Source organism: Lynx rufus, unplaced genomic scaffold (genome assembly GCF_022079265.1).
Source record: "Lynx rufus isolate CCGP_SWC_20201006 ecotype Redwood Valley unplaced genomic scaffold, mLynRuf1.p SCAF_29, whole genome shotgun sequence".
NCBI classification, from domain to species: Eukaryota; Metazoa; Chordata; class Mammalia; order Carnivora; family Felidae; genus Lynx; species Lynx rufus.
This window is the reverse complement of record NW_025814844.1, coordinates 3,369,173-3,383,570: the sequence shown is the minus strand read 5'-3', so window position 1 is coordinate 3,383,570 and position 14,398 is coordinate 3,369,173. Positions and strand designations below refer to the sequence as shown.

Here is a 14,398-nt window from a genome sequence, read left to right as displayed (position 1 = left end):
TAGTAGGATTCTGCTTGCAATTACGTGGAGGGGAAAGGTTATAAAAATATTTAGGGAAACTGCTCTTCAAGTTCATTCTGCCATCCTTACCAAACCAAACTCCTCAAAGCAAAATTGTATAGTAAGAACCAATGTAGATCTACAGAAAAAATGAGCCTAATTCCCTTGCTTTCAAATAAAATTCAAGATCAGTTTGAATGCAGAATCATAGAAATGAGACTCTCACAAAACGAATAATCACTTTCTATAACAGCTCAATTCTGGTTGTTGTGAAATACCCAATGCATAAGGTTAAAATAAAAAATAATAAGATATTCTCACAATATAAAATTGATATTTATTCTAAAGTAGGTTTTCTGTTATTGAGCATCTAATTTGTTTAAAATGAAATAGAAGAATATATATGTAGACAAAGGCTTATGATGACCCTTCCGGGCAATGAGAGTGTCCCCGTGACACTTACGAGGACTTCTAGTCTCTCCCTAGTCTCCCTAGTCTCTCTGGCCTCACTAATGCCTTGTGATTGGCTGCTGTTAATGGTCTTGCAACATGAATATGCACAACACTCCAGAGTCATTCTTCTGTAAGCATTTGTGGGCAAACACTATGCCTTTTTCATCTCTGTTCCCCAGGAGATGACATGGTTGTTTAATAGAAAATAAAGGTTCAAAAAAATATTAGAAAAGTGAAGTAACTATATGTCAAATATCATATGCATTGTTCATGCACATTATGCCTATCTTGCTCCTCTCTTTTCTATTGCACTTCCAATGAAGTTTACAACCCCTCAGCCTAATTACTCTGTACTCCTATAAATCACAAAGCTTACTTTTATCATGGTAATATATTTGTTTTGCCTCACAGTTTTGCTGAAATCTTTCTATTACCCCCACTATTCTTTTTCAAGGTATAGTAATTTTTAAAAACTCCAGTCTTAAGCTAACATCATATAATATCACTTCCTTATTCTTCCACAGTGGTTCTTACTCTTTTGAAGCAGTGGACTCATTAGGAATCTTAGGAAAGCCATGGACCCTCTGTCCAGAAAAATGCACATACATACACTTTGTGAACTAAGCACACATTTTTTATATTTCAGGGGATTCACAGACTCTCCTCAGGCCCATCTGAGGACTCTCAGGACTCTTGGTACACATGGCTTATATGCTTTAGTTCATTATTATACAAATGCTCATATGGATTTGTCACTTACCATGCTTTAAACATTATTTTTAAGAGATAATACTTGCTGCCATAAAAATTAGCAATAAATTGATACAATCCATACTCACTCTGTAGCTTTGTAACTGGAAGGTACATTCAATTATTTCAACACCTATGGAAGCCCTTCTACAACAATGAACAAGAAAGAAATGGGTCCTGCTGGCATGGAGGTCACAAGGTAACAGAAGAGCCAAGAGTTTAAGTGACTGAAGAGTTCGAGGCTGGAAGCAGAGAGGATAGTCAAAGCTGATGTGATAAACTAGACAAGAATCTTCGAAGATGACGGGCTGAGTTAGGATAGTGTTGGGCTAAAAAAGGGGGAGGTTAGAAAGATCCAGAATAAGAAACATCAACAGGACTTGGCTGTTAAGTAGGAGTCAGAGATGATGCTGAGGTTCTGCCTTGGGCACACTGAAATGGAGGAGGTTTGAGGAGAAAACAGATGATTTCACTCATCCTGCTGCAGGCCCCAGCTAGCAGACACCTGGATGAATGGATATGAACTCAGAGGGATCAGTGGGCAGATAGGAGCTGAAATAGCTGGAATAAAAACCATGGAAAAAAGGGTGTGGTTGCTCAGGGAGAAGTGAGCCCAGGACAGAAATCTGAAGGACCAAGCAGAGTCTGAAAGAGGCAGGAAAAAGCGATCAGAGGAGAAAACTAGGAGAGTGTGGTTCCTTTCCTGTTCAGAGGCCATTATAATCTATTTTCCTAAAGGAAATTTCTCTGAATTCTTTGGGCATCTTTAATCTTACAAATAGAAGGAAAGTTGTATGAACAAAAGTGTTTACAAACATTTTATAATATGGTCTTGCTATAAATCAAAATTAATGTGTGTTTATAGTACACATTAAACAATATTAAATATAGTAAATATAAAGGAACGTTGGGAATAAGTGATGTAAGATAACAATTGATGCTTGCATTACATAATACTGTATCTTTAAACCAATAAGACAACAGTAATGTGCAATAAAACTATGTATCACTTATATTTCTAAAACATGATAACTTTGTATGTGTATTATAATTTATGAAGTATTTTGATCACAACCCTATTTAATTCTTACATAAAAGCCATAATGAAAATGTAGAGGAATTTTTATCTCCCTTCTGCCAATGAAGAAATCAACACTCAGAGAGGTAAAGGGACTCTCCTAAAAACACAGTCTAGAGAATGGCAGAGCAACTCCCACTAAGCTATGATGCCCTCATGTATGTAGTTCAGTATCATATGGGGAGAGAATCTCTTCTTCCATGAATTTCAAGTATAAACTTCAAGTAAGTGTGAAGGTGTGTGAGTGTGAGTGTGTGTGTGAGAGAGAGAGAGAGAACAGGAAAGAGGAACAAACAAACTTTGCACTATACCACTATTTTTCACTGGGCTGGTTGTATAAAGACATTGCTTCAAGTGGATGAGGCTGGACCAGCAGTGTAGTAAGCAGCTGACTCACCTAATCTGCTCCGTCTAATTTCCTCTGGGGAGACAGGCCGCAGCTTTCTTTCTGCTTTGATTTCTTCTAATATTCTTTCATGGAGGCTCCGTGGCCGTGGTGGAGTGGGTTTCAGTTTTCTGGCTGAGACCTTGGAAGAAAAAAAGTAATGGCTACAGACTTGAATAGTTGTTCTTAAACAATTTTTAATGAAGTCCATTCCTACAGTATAGATAGTATTTCACTGATTGAAACATTGCCTGATAAGACTATGTTAAGCAATAGGGCGATTATTGGATTTCACAGTAATTTATCACATGTGCTCAATCAATTTTAAGGAGTCAGTTTTGCTAAAGTTATAATTATGTTCACAATATGCTACCATGATAGGCAATCAACTGAAATGTAAACTATACTTTATCTATTACTATTATTGTTTTTAAAAGTAACATTCTTAAATGTTCATTTATTTATTTTGGAGGGGGGCATGCACGAGTGCAAGCTGGGGAGGGACAGAGAGGGAGGGAGGGAGAGAGAATCCCAAGCAGGCTCCGTGCTGACAGTGCAGAGCCCAACTCAGGGCTCGATCTCATGAACTGTAAGATTATGAACTGAGCCAAAATGAAGAGCTGGATGCTTAACCGACTGAGCCACCCACGTGCCCCTAAAAGTAACATTTTGAGTAAGTCATCACAACCTTCTTAGATTATTATTATCGTCTTTCTACTGTAAGGGCTGTAATAAGGGCTCACGGAGGCTGATTAATTTACTCAGGGACATGTAGCTACTAAACTGCACCATGACTCAGGTTGTTTTGAGTTAAAATATCCTAAGACAACCTTGTACTGCATAATTGTTAAGTATTTTTCTGTGACAAGAATGTAACTTACAGTTAGGCTTCACCATTTTGAGAATAAAAGTTAGGTGTAAAAACTACTTTGAGAGCTGAGTTCCAGAGATCACATCCTAGATAAGAGCATGTTGCTACCTTCTTCCAGCCAAGGGGAATGCCTCAGATTACATACCGGATTTAAAGGGGGTCTTGATCTGATGAAGTCCAGGATGATTTCATGAGCACTTTTTTTTAACCGAGGGGGAATATCACCATTCACCTGAAAGGAGACATAAAGTATAAGATTCATGTGACTATGGGATTATCATTATAAATTTCTGGGTACAGTGGTTATCTCAACATATGTCATAATATCACTGAAGCGTATTCTGGCTCTACCAAGGATGCATTTCAAATCAATAAAATACAGAGTAAATGGCTGAGTGATCTAGAGCAAAAATAACTATGTAGAATTGAAGAAAATAAAAGTTCATAAAATGAATCATTGGTTCTACCACTTTGGGAAAATGTATATTAGATTCATCCCTTCCAACAAAAAGTTTCTAAAATTATAAATGTGAATGGAATAAATAATACTATGGTTATTAACTATTTTATAAACTATAAAGCCTTTTACGTCTTATTTTCATCCTTGTACAAACCCAGGTAACAGAAAAGAGACTGGTGACCTGATTCACATTCTGTAGATAAAACTCACATCAAGGAGGGCATCTGCTACATTCACACAATTAGTAAGTATAAGAGTTCTGGTAGAGCCCTCACCTGTTTCAGACTCCTGCTCTAATGTCCTTTTTCTTTTTTAAATGTTTATTTTTGAGAGAGAGAGAGAGAGAGCGAGCGAGTGCAAGCCAGGGAGGAACGGGGGTGGGGAGGAGGGTCTGAAGAGGGCTCTGCCCTGACAGCAGAGAGCCTGATGTGGGACTTGAACTCATGGACTGTTAGATCTTGACCTGAGCAGAAGCTGGATGCTTAGCCAACTGAGCCACCCAGGTACCCCTAATGTTCACTTTTTATGTCAATGTGTTACAAAATAATTTTTTAAAGCAATTTAATAAACCCACAAAAAATGATCTAAACTCACATTATGACCACCCAAAAGGTACAGTTGTGACCATTTTGTCATATTTTTTCCCAGTCTTATATGAAAAAAATAGAATATGCTAGGCATTTTTCAGTCATGCTCCTCATGAAAGATGGATGAAAAAGATATGTTAACAAATTATAAATTTAAAGAATGAGAAACATCTTAAACTTCTCAATAATCCAAAAAAATTAGCACACTTTTTACTAATGCACTGCTTGAAAAATCTCTATAATACTTTTCCCCTCTACTTTGGAGACCTACTGTTTGATTACACCATAATATTCTAACAACTTTATAATATCAACTTTGTTCGAGAGAAGAAAAAGGTAATTTCGTTATTCCTCTTGCATCAATGGTTCGTTTTTTCATTTTGATGCTTCACAACTTGTTACTGGAAATGTCACTTAAATTTTAGAATTACTGTAAAATTTGGTCCGACCTTTTTCAAGTATTTTTTGTAAGACTACAACATTTTAGGCATGGACAGTTTTCTCGTGTACTCACCAACTTTATAAATACTATTTTAATTGCTCACAAGTCATTAATTAGTTGGTTTTTCTTCACTGCAGCTGTATTTTATGAGTTGTGATTTTTTTTTTTTTGGTCAATGTTGTTATTTTGTGTCCACTGAAAAATAATGTTAAATATATTTTTTTAAAAAAGGACCTGAACTGCCACTCCCAAGCATGGTTGGATCCCCAAATGCAACCCTTCTACCTGAGTTCAGGGAGGATGACAAGCCTGTTGTGGCCCACATAGCATCCACTCTCTCCTTCCCTGGGCCATACCTCCTAGCCCTGAATGAGGCCAGGATGGCCCATGGAAAGATTTAGGAGTAAAAGCTGCTTGAACCAAGTCAAGCTTGAGACTGCTAGTACTTGGTTCAAGGAGGGCATGTCCTGTAGCAGCAGAGCTAGAGGCCTAATGTGGCACAACCCCCATCTATGGATTTCATGTTACATAAGACATTTTTTTAAATCCTTATTGTATAGAACAACCTAATGAGACTTTCCTATTAACTTTCAACTATACTCCTGAACAGGGTAATACATATCTTTCTAGCCATTTTTCATATGCTTTTACTTTAATGTATACTTTCCATCACAACAGCAGGGCTTAGGGAATGGTTTAAATAAGGCCAGGTTTGTGAATTCCATTCCCTAAAAAAGTGCAGTTTCCTCACTAGTCAGAAACTGTATCCTGGATCCCAATTACAAAGTGTGTGTCAGTGCTCATGAGGTAGATGGCAGAACTTTATGGATGTGAGTCAGTGAAAATCCTTACCAGGAGGAGAAAAAGCAACTTTGTGCTAATACTATTCTGCAGCTGGCTCAGTGAAATTATACCCCTACACATACAGAACACATACTGAAACAAGTTGTCTGAGCTGCAATGATAAATGATTCCTGGATGAACACAAATAGTAGAGCCACAAGTAAATAAGACACTTCTACAACTTGATCTCATTTTTGAGCCACGATGCCTTAAACAAAGAACTTCTAAATAAAAGGTGTTCTTTCTATATCTTCATTAAAATTTTTTTAAATTATTTTTATTTATTTTTAAGAGAGAGAGAGACAGAGTGCAAGTGGGGGAGGGGCAGAGAGAGAGGGAGAGACAGAATCTGAAGCAAGGCTTCAGGCTCTCAGCTGTCAGCACAGAGCCCAACGTGGGGCTTGAACCCAGGAGTGTGAGATCATGACCTGAGTCCAAGTTAGATGCTTAACCAACTGAGCCACCCAGGCATCCCTCTACATCTTCATTTTAAAAAGGTGAGTTATTTGAAGCTATTTGTTAGAATTAAAGCATTTTACTCAAACATTCTGAAAAAAGCCAACTGAGATGTTTTACACTTCTATAACTTAATATTCTGGATAATATCCAATATGGCTAAGCCACCAATTCCCAACATCACTACAAATGTACTAAAAACAGTGGATTACTGTGGTATGGTTGTATAGTTTAAACCTGAGGATTAAATATTTTTAAAATTAATTTTATTAAAAAAAATGCTTAATGTTACTTTTTGAGAGCGAGCAAACGAGTGAGTGAGAGTGGGGGAGGGGCAAAGAGAGAGGGAAACACAGAATCTGAGGCAGGCTCCAGGCTCTGAGCTGTCAGCACAGAGCCCGACTTGGGGCTCAAACTCACAAACTGTGAGATCATGACCTGAGCTAAAATCAAGAGTCGGATACTTACCTGACTGAGCCCCCTAGGCGGCCCTATACCTGAGGATTAAATTAAAAACATCTCAGCACAGTGCCTCATGTAAGATGGACCATGTTTGAAAACTGTTTGCTCTTTACAAAAAAAATTTTTTTTTTTTATTTTTTAGAGAGAGAGGCAGAGCACAAGCGGCGGAGGGGCAGAAAGCGAAGGAGACACAGAATACGAAGCAGGCTTCGGGGTCTGAGTTGTCAGCACAGAGCCTGATATGGCTAGAACCCACAACCGTGAGATCATGACCTGAGCCGAAGTCAGATGCTTAACTGACTAAGCCACCCAGGTGCCTGTACAAAAATATTTCTTAATGGGGCGCCTCGGTGGCTCAGTCAGTTGAGCGTCCGACTTCGGCTCAGGTCATGATCTCGCGGTCCGTGAGTTCGAGCCCCGCGTCGGGCTCTGTGCTGACTGCTCAGAGCCTGGAGCCTGCTTCGGATTCTGTGTCTCCCTCTCTCTCTGACCCTCCCCCACTCATGCTCTGTCTCTCTCTCTCTCTCAAAAATAAATAAAACATTAAAAAAATTAAAAAAAACAACAACAAAAAAACCCAAAAATATTTCTTAAAGAAATTAGAAACTGGCATCTACTCATTAGAATAAAAATTTTTAAGATCGAGTTTTTGAAGATTAAGTATGAATAGCTGAATTTCTACTCTCATTTACCAGGTACATTTATATAAAATAAGGAACTATTCACACTTTTAGTCTTTTATTTATTTTTTTAATGTTTATTTTTATTTTATTTTTGAGAGAGACAGAGTATGAGCAGGGAAGGGGCAGAGAGAGGGAGACAGAATCTGAAGCAGGCTCCAGGCTCCAAGCTGTCAGCCTAGAGCCCCACAAAGGGCTCAAACTTGCAAACTGTGAGATCATGACCTGAGCTGAAGTTGGATGTTTAAGTTAGCCACACTGGCACCCCAAATTTTAGTCTTTTAGAATGAAAACTTGAAAGCTCCCCACATGAACTTAATCATACTGGAACCTCCATCTGCCCAGCTCCTTGCATAGGGACTCAGTATATACTTACTTAAGCAATTTGCACAGATTCAACCAGACAGAGAAAGACATGGAAAGGAAAACAACAATGGCTACCATGAAGTAGAAACATCTATCCATTTCTCTTCACTTCCTACCCACAATCTGCAAGTCCAAAAAATGTATCATTTATACCCAGATACACTGAATGGCAAACAGAGGCATCACTGATAATTATCATAAAAAACACATAAAACTACCTGTCATTACAAAGCTCACAGAGCCCTCAACAAACAAAAAGCTTAAATAACTTGGTCTTTGAAAAAACATTATTTTCTATTTCTGTCTTAAGCAAACAGAACCACTAACAATGACGTAAGATTCCAACTAAAAATGCACAAAGCCAATCTATAGTTTATGGATTAATTTTGGGCCCCCAACCAAACTGCTTTTTCCCCTCAGCTTGGAGGTTGAACGGACAAGTAAAAATTATACATATCTAAAGTAAACAGTGTGATTATCTGATATGTGTGTATACATTGTGACTGATGACCACAACCAAGCTAATTAACACATCCACCACCTCCCATAGTTACTGATTTTTTGTGTGATGAGAACATGTAAGATGCGTAGTCTCAGCATATTTCAGCACACAATAGAGTATTAGTAATGATAGCCACCGTGCTGAGTCCCCAAAACTTACTCATCTAATGACTGAAACATATGACCTATGACCAACATTTAACCAACATCTCTCCAGTTCCCCCATCACTGAGCCCTGGCAACCTACTCTTCTACTCTCAGCTTCACCATACAAATGAGATCATATACAGGATTTGTCTTTCTGTGCCCAGGTTATTTCACCTAGCATAATGTCCTCCAAGGTCATCAATTTTTTTGCAAATGGCAGGATTTCCTTCTGTATTGCGACTGAATTACTATTCCATTGTATATGTATACACTATCCATTCATCTGTTGACAGACATTTAGGCTGTTTCCATAACTTGGCTATTATGAATAATGCTGCAATAAACATGGGAGTGCAGATATCTTGAGATCCTGATTTGATTTCCTTTGGAAATATATGCAGAAGTGGGATTGCTGGATGATGTGGTAGTTCTATTTTTTTTGTACTATATTTGTTTGTTTATTTATTTAGTTAATTTACATCCAAGTTAGTTAGCATATAGTGCAACAATGATTTCAGGAGTAGATTCCTTAATGCCCCTTATCCATTTAGCCCATCCCTGCTCTCCCACAACCCCTCCAGTAACCCTCTGTCTGTTCTCTATATTTAAGAGTCTGTTTTGTCCGCCTCCCTGTTTTTATATTACTTTTGCTTCCCTTCCCTTTGTTCATCTATTCTGTGTCTTAAAGTCCTTATATGAGTGAAGTCAGCACAGAGCCTGATGTCTTTGATATGATATTTGTCTTTCTCTGACTAATTTCACTTGGCATAATACCCTCTACCTCCATCCACGTAGTTGCAAATGGCAAGATATCATTCTTTTTTATTGCCGAGTACTACTCCATTGTATATATATACCACATCTTCTTTATCCGTTCATCCATCAATGGACATTTGGGCTCTTTCCATACTTTGGCTATTGTTGACAGTGCTGCTATAAACATTGGCATGCATGTGTCCCTTTGAAACAGCATACCTGTATCCCTTGGATAAATATCTAGTAGTGCAATTGCTGAGTCATAGGGTAGTTCTATTTTTAATTTTTTGAGGAAGCTCCACACTGCTTTCTAGAGTGGCTGCACCAGTTTGCATTCCCACCAGCAGTGCAAAAGAGATCCTCTCTTTCTCTGCATCCTAGCCAACACCTGTTGTTGCCTGAGTTGTTAGTGTTAGCCATTCTGACTAGTATGAGGTGGTATCTCATTATGGTTTTTAATTTGTATTTCCCTGATGATGAGTGATGAGCATTTTTTCATGTGTCGGTTGCCATCTATCTGGATGTCTTCTTTGGAGAAGTGTCTATTCATGTCTTTTGCCCATTTCTTCACTGGATTATTTGTTTCTTGGGTATTGAGTTTGATAAGTTCTTTATAGATTTTGGATACTAACCCTTTATCTGATGTCATTTGCAAATATCGTCTCCCATTTTGTCGGTTGCCTTTTAGGTTTGCTGACTGTTTCCTTCGTTGTGCAGAAGCTTTTAATTTTGATGAGGTCCCAATAGTTCATTTTTGCTTTTGTTTCCCTTGCCTCTGGAGACGTGTTGAGTTAAGAAGTTGCTGCAGCCAAGGTCAAAGAGATTTTTGCCTGCTTTCTACTCGAAGATTTTGATGGCTTCCTGTCTTACATTTAGGTCTTCCGTCCATTTGAATTTATTTTTGTGTATGGTGTAAGAAAGTGGTCCAGGTTCATTCTTCTGCATGTTGCTGTCCAATTTTCCCAGCACCACTTGCTGAAGAGACAGTCTTTATTCCACTGGATATTCTTTCCTGCTTTGTCAAAGATTAGTTGGCCATATGTTTATGGGTCCATTTCTGGGTTCTCTATTCTGTTCCACTGATCTGAGTGTCTGTTTTGTGCCATGTGGTAGTTCTATTTTTAATTCTTTCAGGAACTGCCATACTTTTTTCCATATGGCTTTACCAATTTACATTCTACCACCAGTGCACAAAGTTCCCTTTTCTCCATATCCTCACCAACACTTGGTATGTTTTGCTTTTTAATAACAGCTATCCTAACAGGTATGAAGTGACATATCACCATGGTTTTGACTTTCATTTCCCCGATGACTAGTGGTTTTGAGTATCTTTTCATAAACCTGTTAGTAATTTATATATCTTCTTCAGAAAAATGTTTATTTAGGTCATTTGCACTTAAAATTTTTTTATTTATATTATTTATTTTATTGCTATTGAGTTGTATGAATTCCTCATATGTTTTGGATATTGGCCTTTTAGCAGGTATGTTTGCCTAACCAAATTTCAAAAACATTTCCTTTTATTAAAGAAAAACATTGTAAAAAAGTATTGGGGCGCCTGGGTGGCTCAGTCAGATCAAAGGACCTCAGCTCAGGTCATGATCTCGTGATTTATGGGTTTGAGCCCCACACAGGGGTCTGTGCTGACAGCTCACAGCCTGGAGCCTGCTTCAGATTCTGTGTCTCCCTCCCTCTCTTGTACTCCCTTGCTTGTGCTCTGTCTCTCTCTCTCTAAAAAAAATAAACATTAAAATAAAATAAAAAAAAGAAAAACAAGTATCTTCAACACTGATGCAAATCCCCCTATATATAAAGAGCAGTTAGAAATCAGTAAGAAAGACTAGCAGCACCTAGGTGGCTCAGCCAGTTAGGTGTCTGACTCTTGATTTCAGCTCAGGTCACGATCTCATTGTTTGTGTGGTTGAGCCCCATACTGGGCTCTGTGCTGACAGTGTGCGGAGCCTGCTTGGAATTCTCTGTCTCCCCTTCTCTCTGCCCTTCCTCCCACCATGTGCATTTGCATTCCTTCTCTTTCAAAATAAATACGGTAAATAAACTTAAAAAATTATATTAAATCGTACTAAAAATTGTTTCTGTTGTCACCCACTACAACCTCCTCTTTAGCAATGTTTTGGAAATGCAAAATATTCTTATAAATCAATTATATTTGTGTATCAATATTTATTTAAAGCAGCAGAAATCCAGTTTATGTTTTAACAGTTACATAATATTACTAGAGTTTCATAAAACATGTGGCCTGCCACATACTCCCTGCACCTCTAACACACATACTTGAGAGAAAGGGTAAGATAGTTTTCCTCAGAAACATGAGAAGCTACAATTTCATCATTAGGATTTCAAATATATCTCCAAATTTCTAATCACAAAGAGGTTTATGAGGGTTTTAGACAAGTTGACAGTATTCACCAAAGGCCTTAAAGATGTGTATATTCACTGATCCAATAATTCCATGGCTAGAATTTACACTGAGGAAATTAATATAGCTTTTTATATAATACTAAAAAATGGTAAATCTATATTATCACCTCATATTTGTCAGAATGGCTATTATCAAAAAGATAAGACATAACTGTTGGTAAGAATGTGGAGAAAAGGGAACACTTATGCACTGTTGGTGGGAATATAAATTGGTGCAGACACTATGGAAAACAGTGTGGAGGTTCGTCAAAAAAATTAAAAATAGAAATATCATATGATCTAGAAATTCCATTTCTGGGTATTTATCTGAAGGAAATGAAACACTAACTTGAAAAGGTATCTATACTCTGTGTTCACCGCAGCATTGTTTATAATACCAAGACATGGAAACAACCTAACTGTCCACTGACAGATGAATGGATAAAGCAAATGGGGCACTTGAGTGGTTCAGTTGGTTAAGCATCTGACTTTGGCTCAGGTCATGATCTCACAGTTTGTGGGTTTGAGCCCTGTGTTGGGCTCTGTGCTGACAGCTCAGAGCCTGGAGCCTGCTTTGGATTCTGTGTCTCCCTCTCTTTCTGACCCTGCCCCGCTCACACTCTGTGTGTGTCTCTCTCTCTCAAAAATAAATAAACATTAAAAAAAATTTAAAGACAAATACAAAACAACAACCATAAATCTATGTCAATAGACACAAAATGTATAAATTAGACATAATTTATGACAATAACAACATAAGGGGGGGAATGAGCTATAAAGGAGAAGAGTTTTTATACATTATTAAAACTAAGCTGGTATTACCTCAAACTTGATTGCTATAAAGGTAAGATATCAATTACAATCTGTAGGGAACTACCAAGAAAAAAAGAAAAAATACAGAAAAAAATGAGAAGAGAACCAAAATGGTATATAGGAAAAAAATAATCACAAAAAAAGGTGGCAATGAAGAAATTATAGGACAAATGAGATTTAAAACATAAAGAAAATAAATGTCAAAAGACAAATAATTTCTTCCTTATCAATAATTATCTGCAGTATAAAATGAATCAATTCTCCAACTGAAGAAATCAACAGAGTGGACAAAGAAAACATGATCTAATTTTGTGCTGTCTACAAGACTCAAATAAGATCCAAAGACATGTGTAAGTTGAAAGTGAAAGCATGAAAAAAGATATTCCATGCAAATAGTAATCAAAGGAGAGATTGGGTGGTTTTATTAATATCAGACAAAATAGACTTTCAGACAAAAACTGTCACAAAAGACAAAGAGAGACATTGATAAAAGGGCCAATAAATCAAGAAAATATATTATAAATATAAACGCACCTAAATATATGAATTAAAAATAGAAATAGTTCTATAATAATAGCTGGAGACTTCAATAATGGGTAGAACTAGAGAGGTCAGTAAGGAAAGAGAGAACCTGAACAACACTAATCTCTAACTAAACAAACCAACTAATAATATAGAACATTCTACCCAACAGTCTGCTTTTTCTTTTTTTTTTTTTATTTTTTTATTTTTTATTTTTTTAAAAAAAATTTTTTTTTTTCAACGTTTATTTATTTTTGGGACAGAGAGAGACAGAGCATGAACGGGAGAGGGGCAGAGAGAGAGGGAGACACAGAATCAGAAACAGGCTCCAGGCTCTGAGCCATCAGCCCAGAGCCCGACACGGGGCTCGAACTCACGGACCGTGAGATCGTGACCTGGCTGAAGTCGGACGCTTAACCGACTGCGCCACCCAGGCGCCCCAAGTCTGCTTTTTCTTAAATGCACAAAGAACATTCTCCATGTTAGACCTCAAAACAACTCTCGAGAACGGAGTCGCCAGACCCAAGCGCAGACGAGAGGCCCACGGAAGAGGGGCCCCTCCTGAAGTGGATCACCTAAGGAGAAGCAAGCTAAGCCTGCCCCCCTGCCGCCGTGCACCTCGCCTACCCACCCCAGCTAATACGCCAGATCCCCAGCATCACAAGCCTGGCAGTGTGCAAGTAGCCCAGACGGGCCACACCACCCCACAGTGAATCCCGCCCCTAGGAGAGGGGAAGAGAAGGCAAACACCAGTCTGACTGTGGCCCCAGCGGTGGGCTGGGGGCAGACATCAGGACTGACTGCGGCCCCGCCCACCAACTCCAGTTATACACCACAGCACAGGGGAAGTGCCCTGCAGGCCCTCACCACACCAGGGACTATCCAAAATGACCAAGCGGAAGAATTCCCCTCAGAAGAATCTCCAGGAAATAACAACAGCTAATGAGCTGATCAAAAAGGATTTAAATAATATAACAGAAAGTGAATTTAGAATAATAGTCATAAAATTAATCGCTGGGCTGGAAAACAGTATACAGGACAGCAGAGACTCTCTTGCTACAGAGATCAAGGGACTAAGGAACAGTCACGAGGAGCTGAAAAACGCTTTAAATGAAATGCAAAACAAAATGGAAACCACCACAGCTCGGATGGAAGAGGCAGAGGAGAGAATAGGTGAACTAGAAGATAAAGTTATGGAAAAAGAGGAAGCGGAGAAAAAGAGAGATAAAAAAATCCAGGAGTATGAGGGGAAAATTAGAGAACTAAGTGATACACTAAAAAGAAATAATATACGCATAATTGGTATCCCAGAGGAGGAAGAGAGAGGGAAAGGTGCTGAAGGGGTACTTGAAGAAATAATAGCTGAGAACTTCCCTGAACTGGGGAAGGAAAAAGGCATTGAAATCCA

The 14,398-nt window shown here is 38.3% G+C and overlaps 1 protein-coding gene across 1 annotated transcript in view; it reads right to left on the bottom strand.

Annotated features, from left to right (window-relative positions):
- The window catches only part of SPIRE1 (spire type actin nucleation factor 1), a 208,478-nt gene that overhangs the window by 45,245 nt on the left and 148,835 nt on the right, over positions 1-14,398 (bottom strand). The window contains exons 7-8 of the mRNA XM_047090345.1: positions 3,683-3,769; positions 2,679-2,808 (exon numbers count right to left, since the gene is read on the bottom strand). Coding sequence (XP_046946301.1) covers positions 2,679-2,808; positions 3,683-3,769 — 217 coding nt within the window. The remainder of the gene's footprint in view (positions 1-2,678; positions 2,809-3,682; positions 3,770-14,398) is intronic.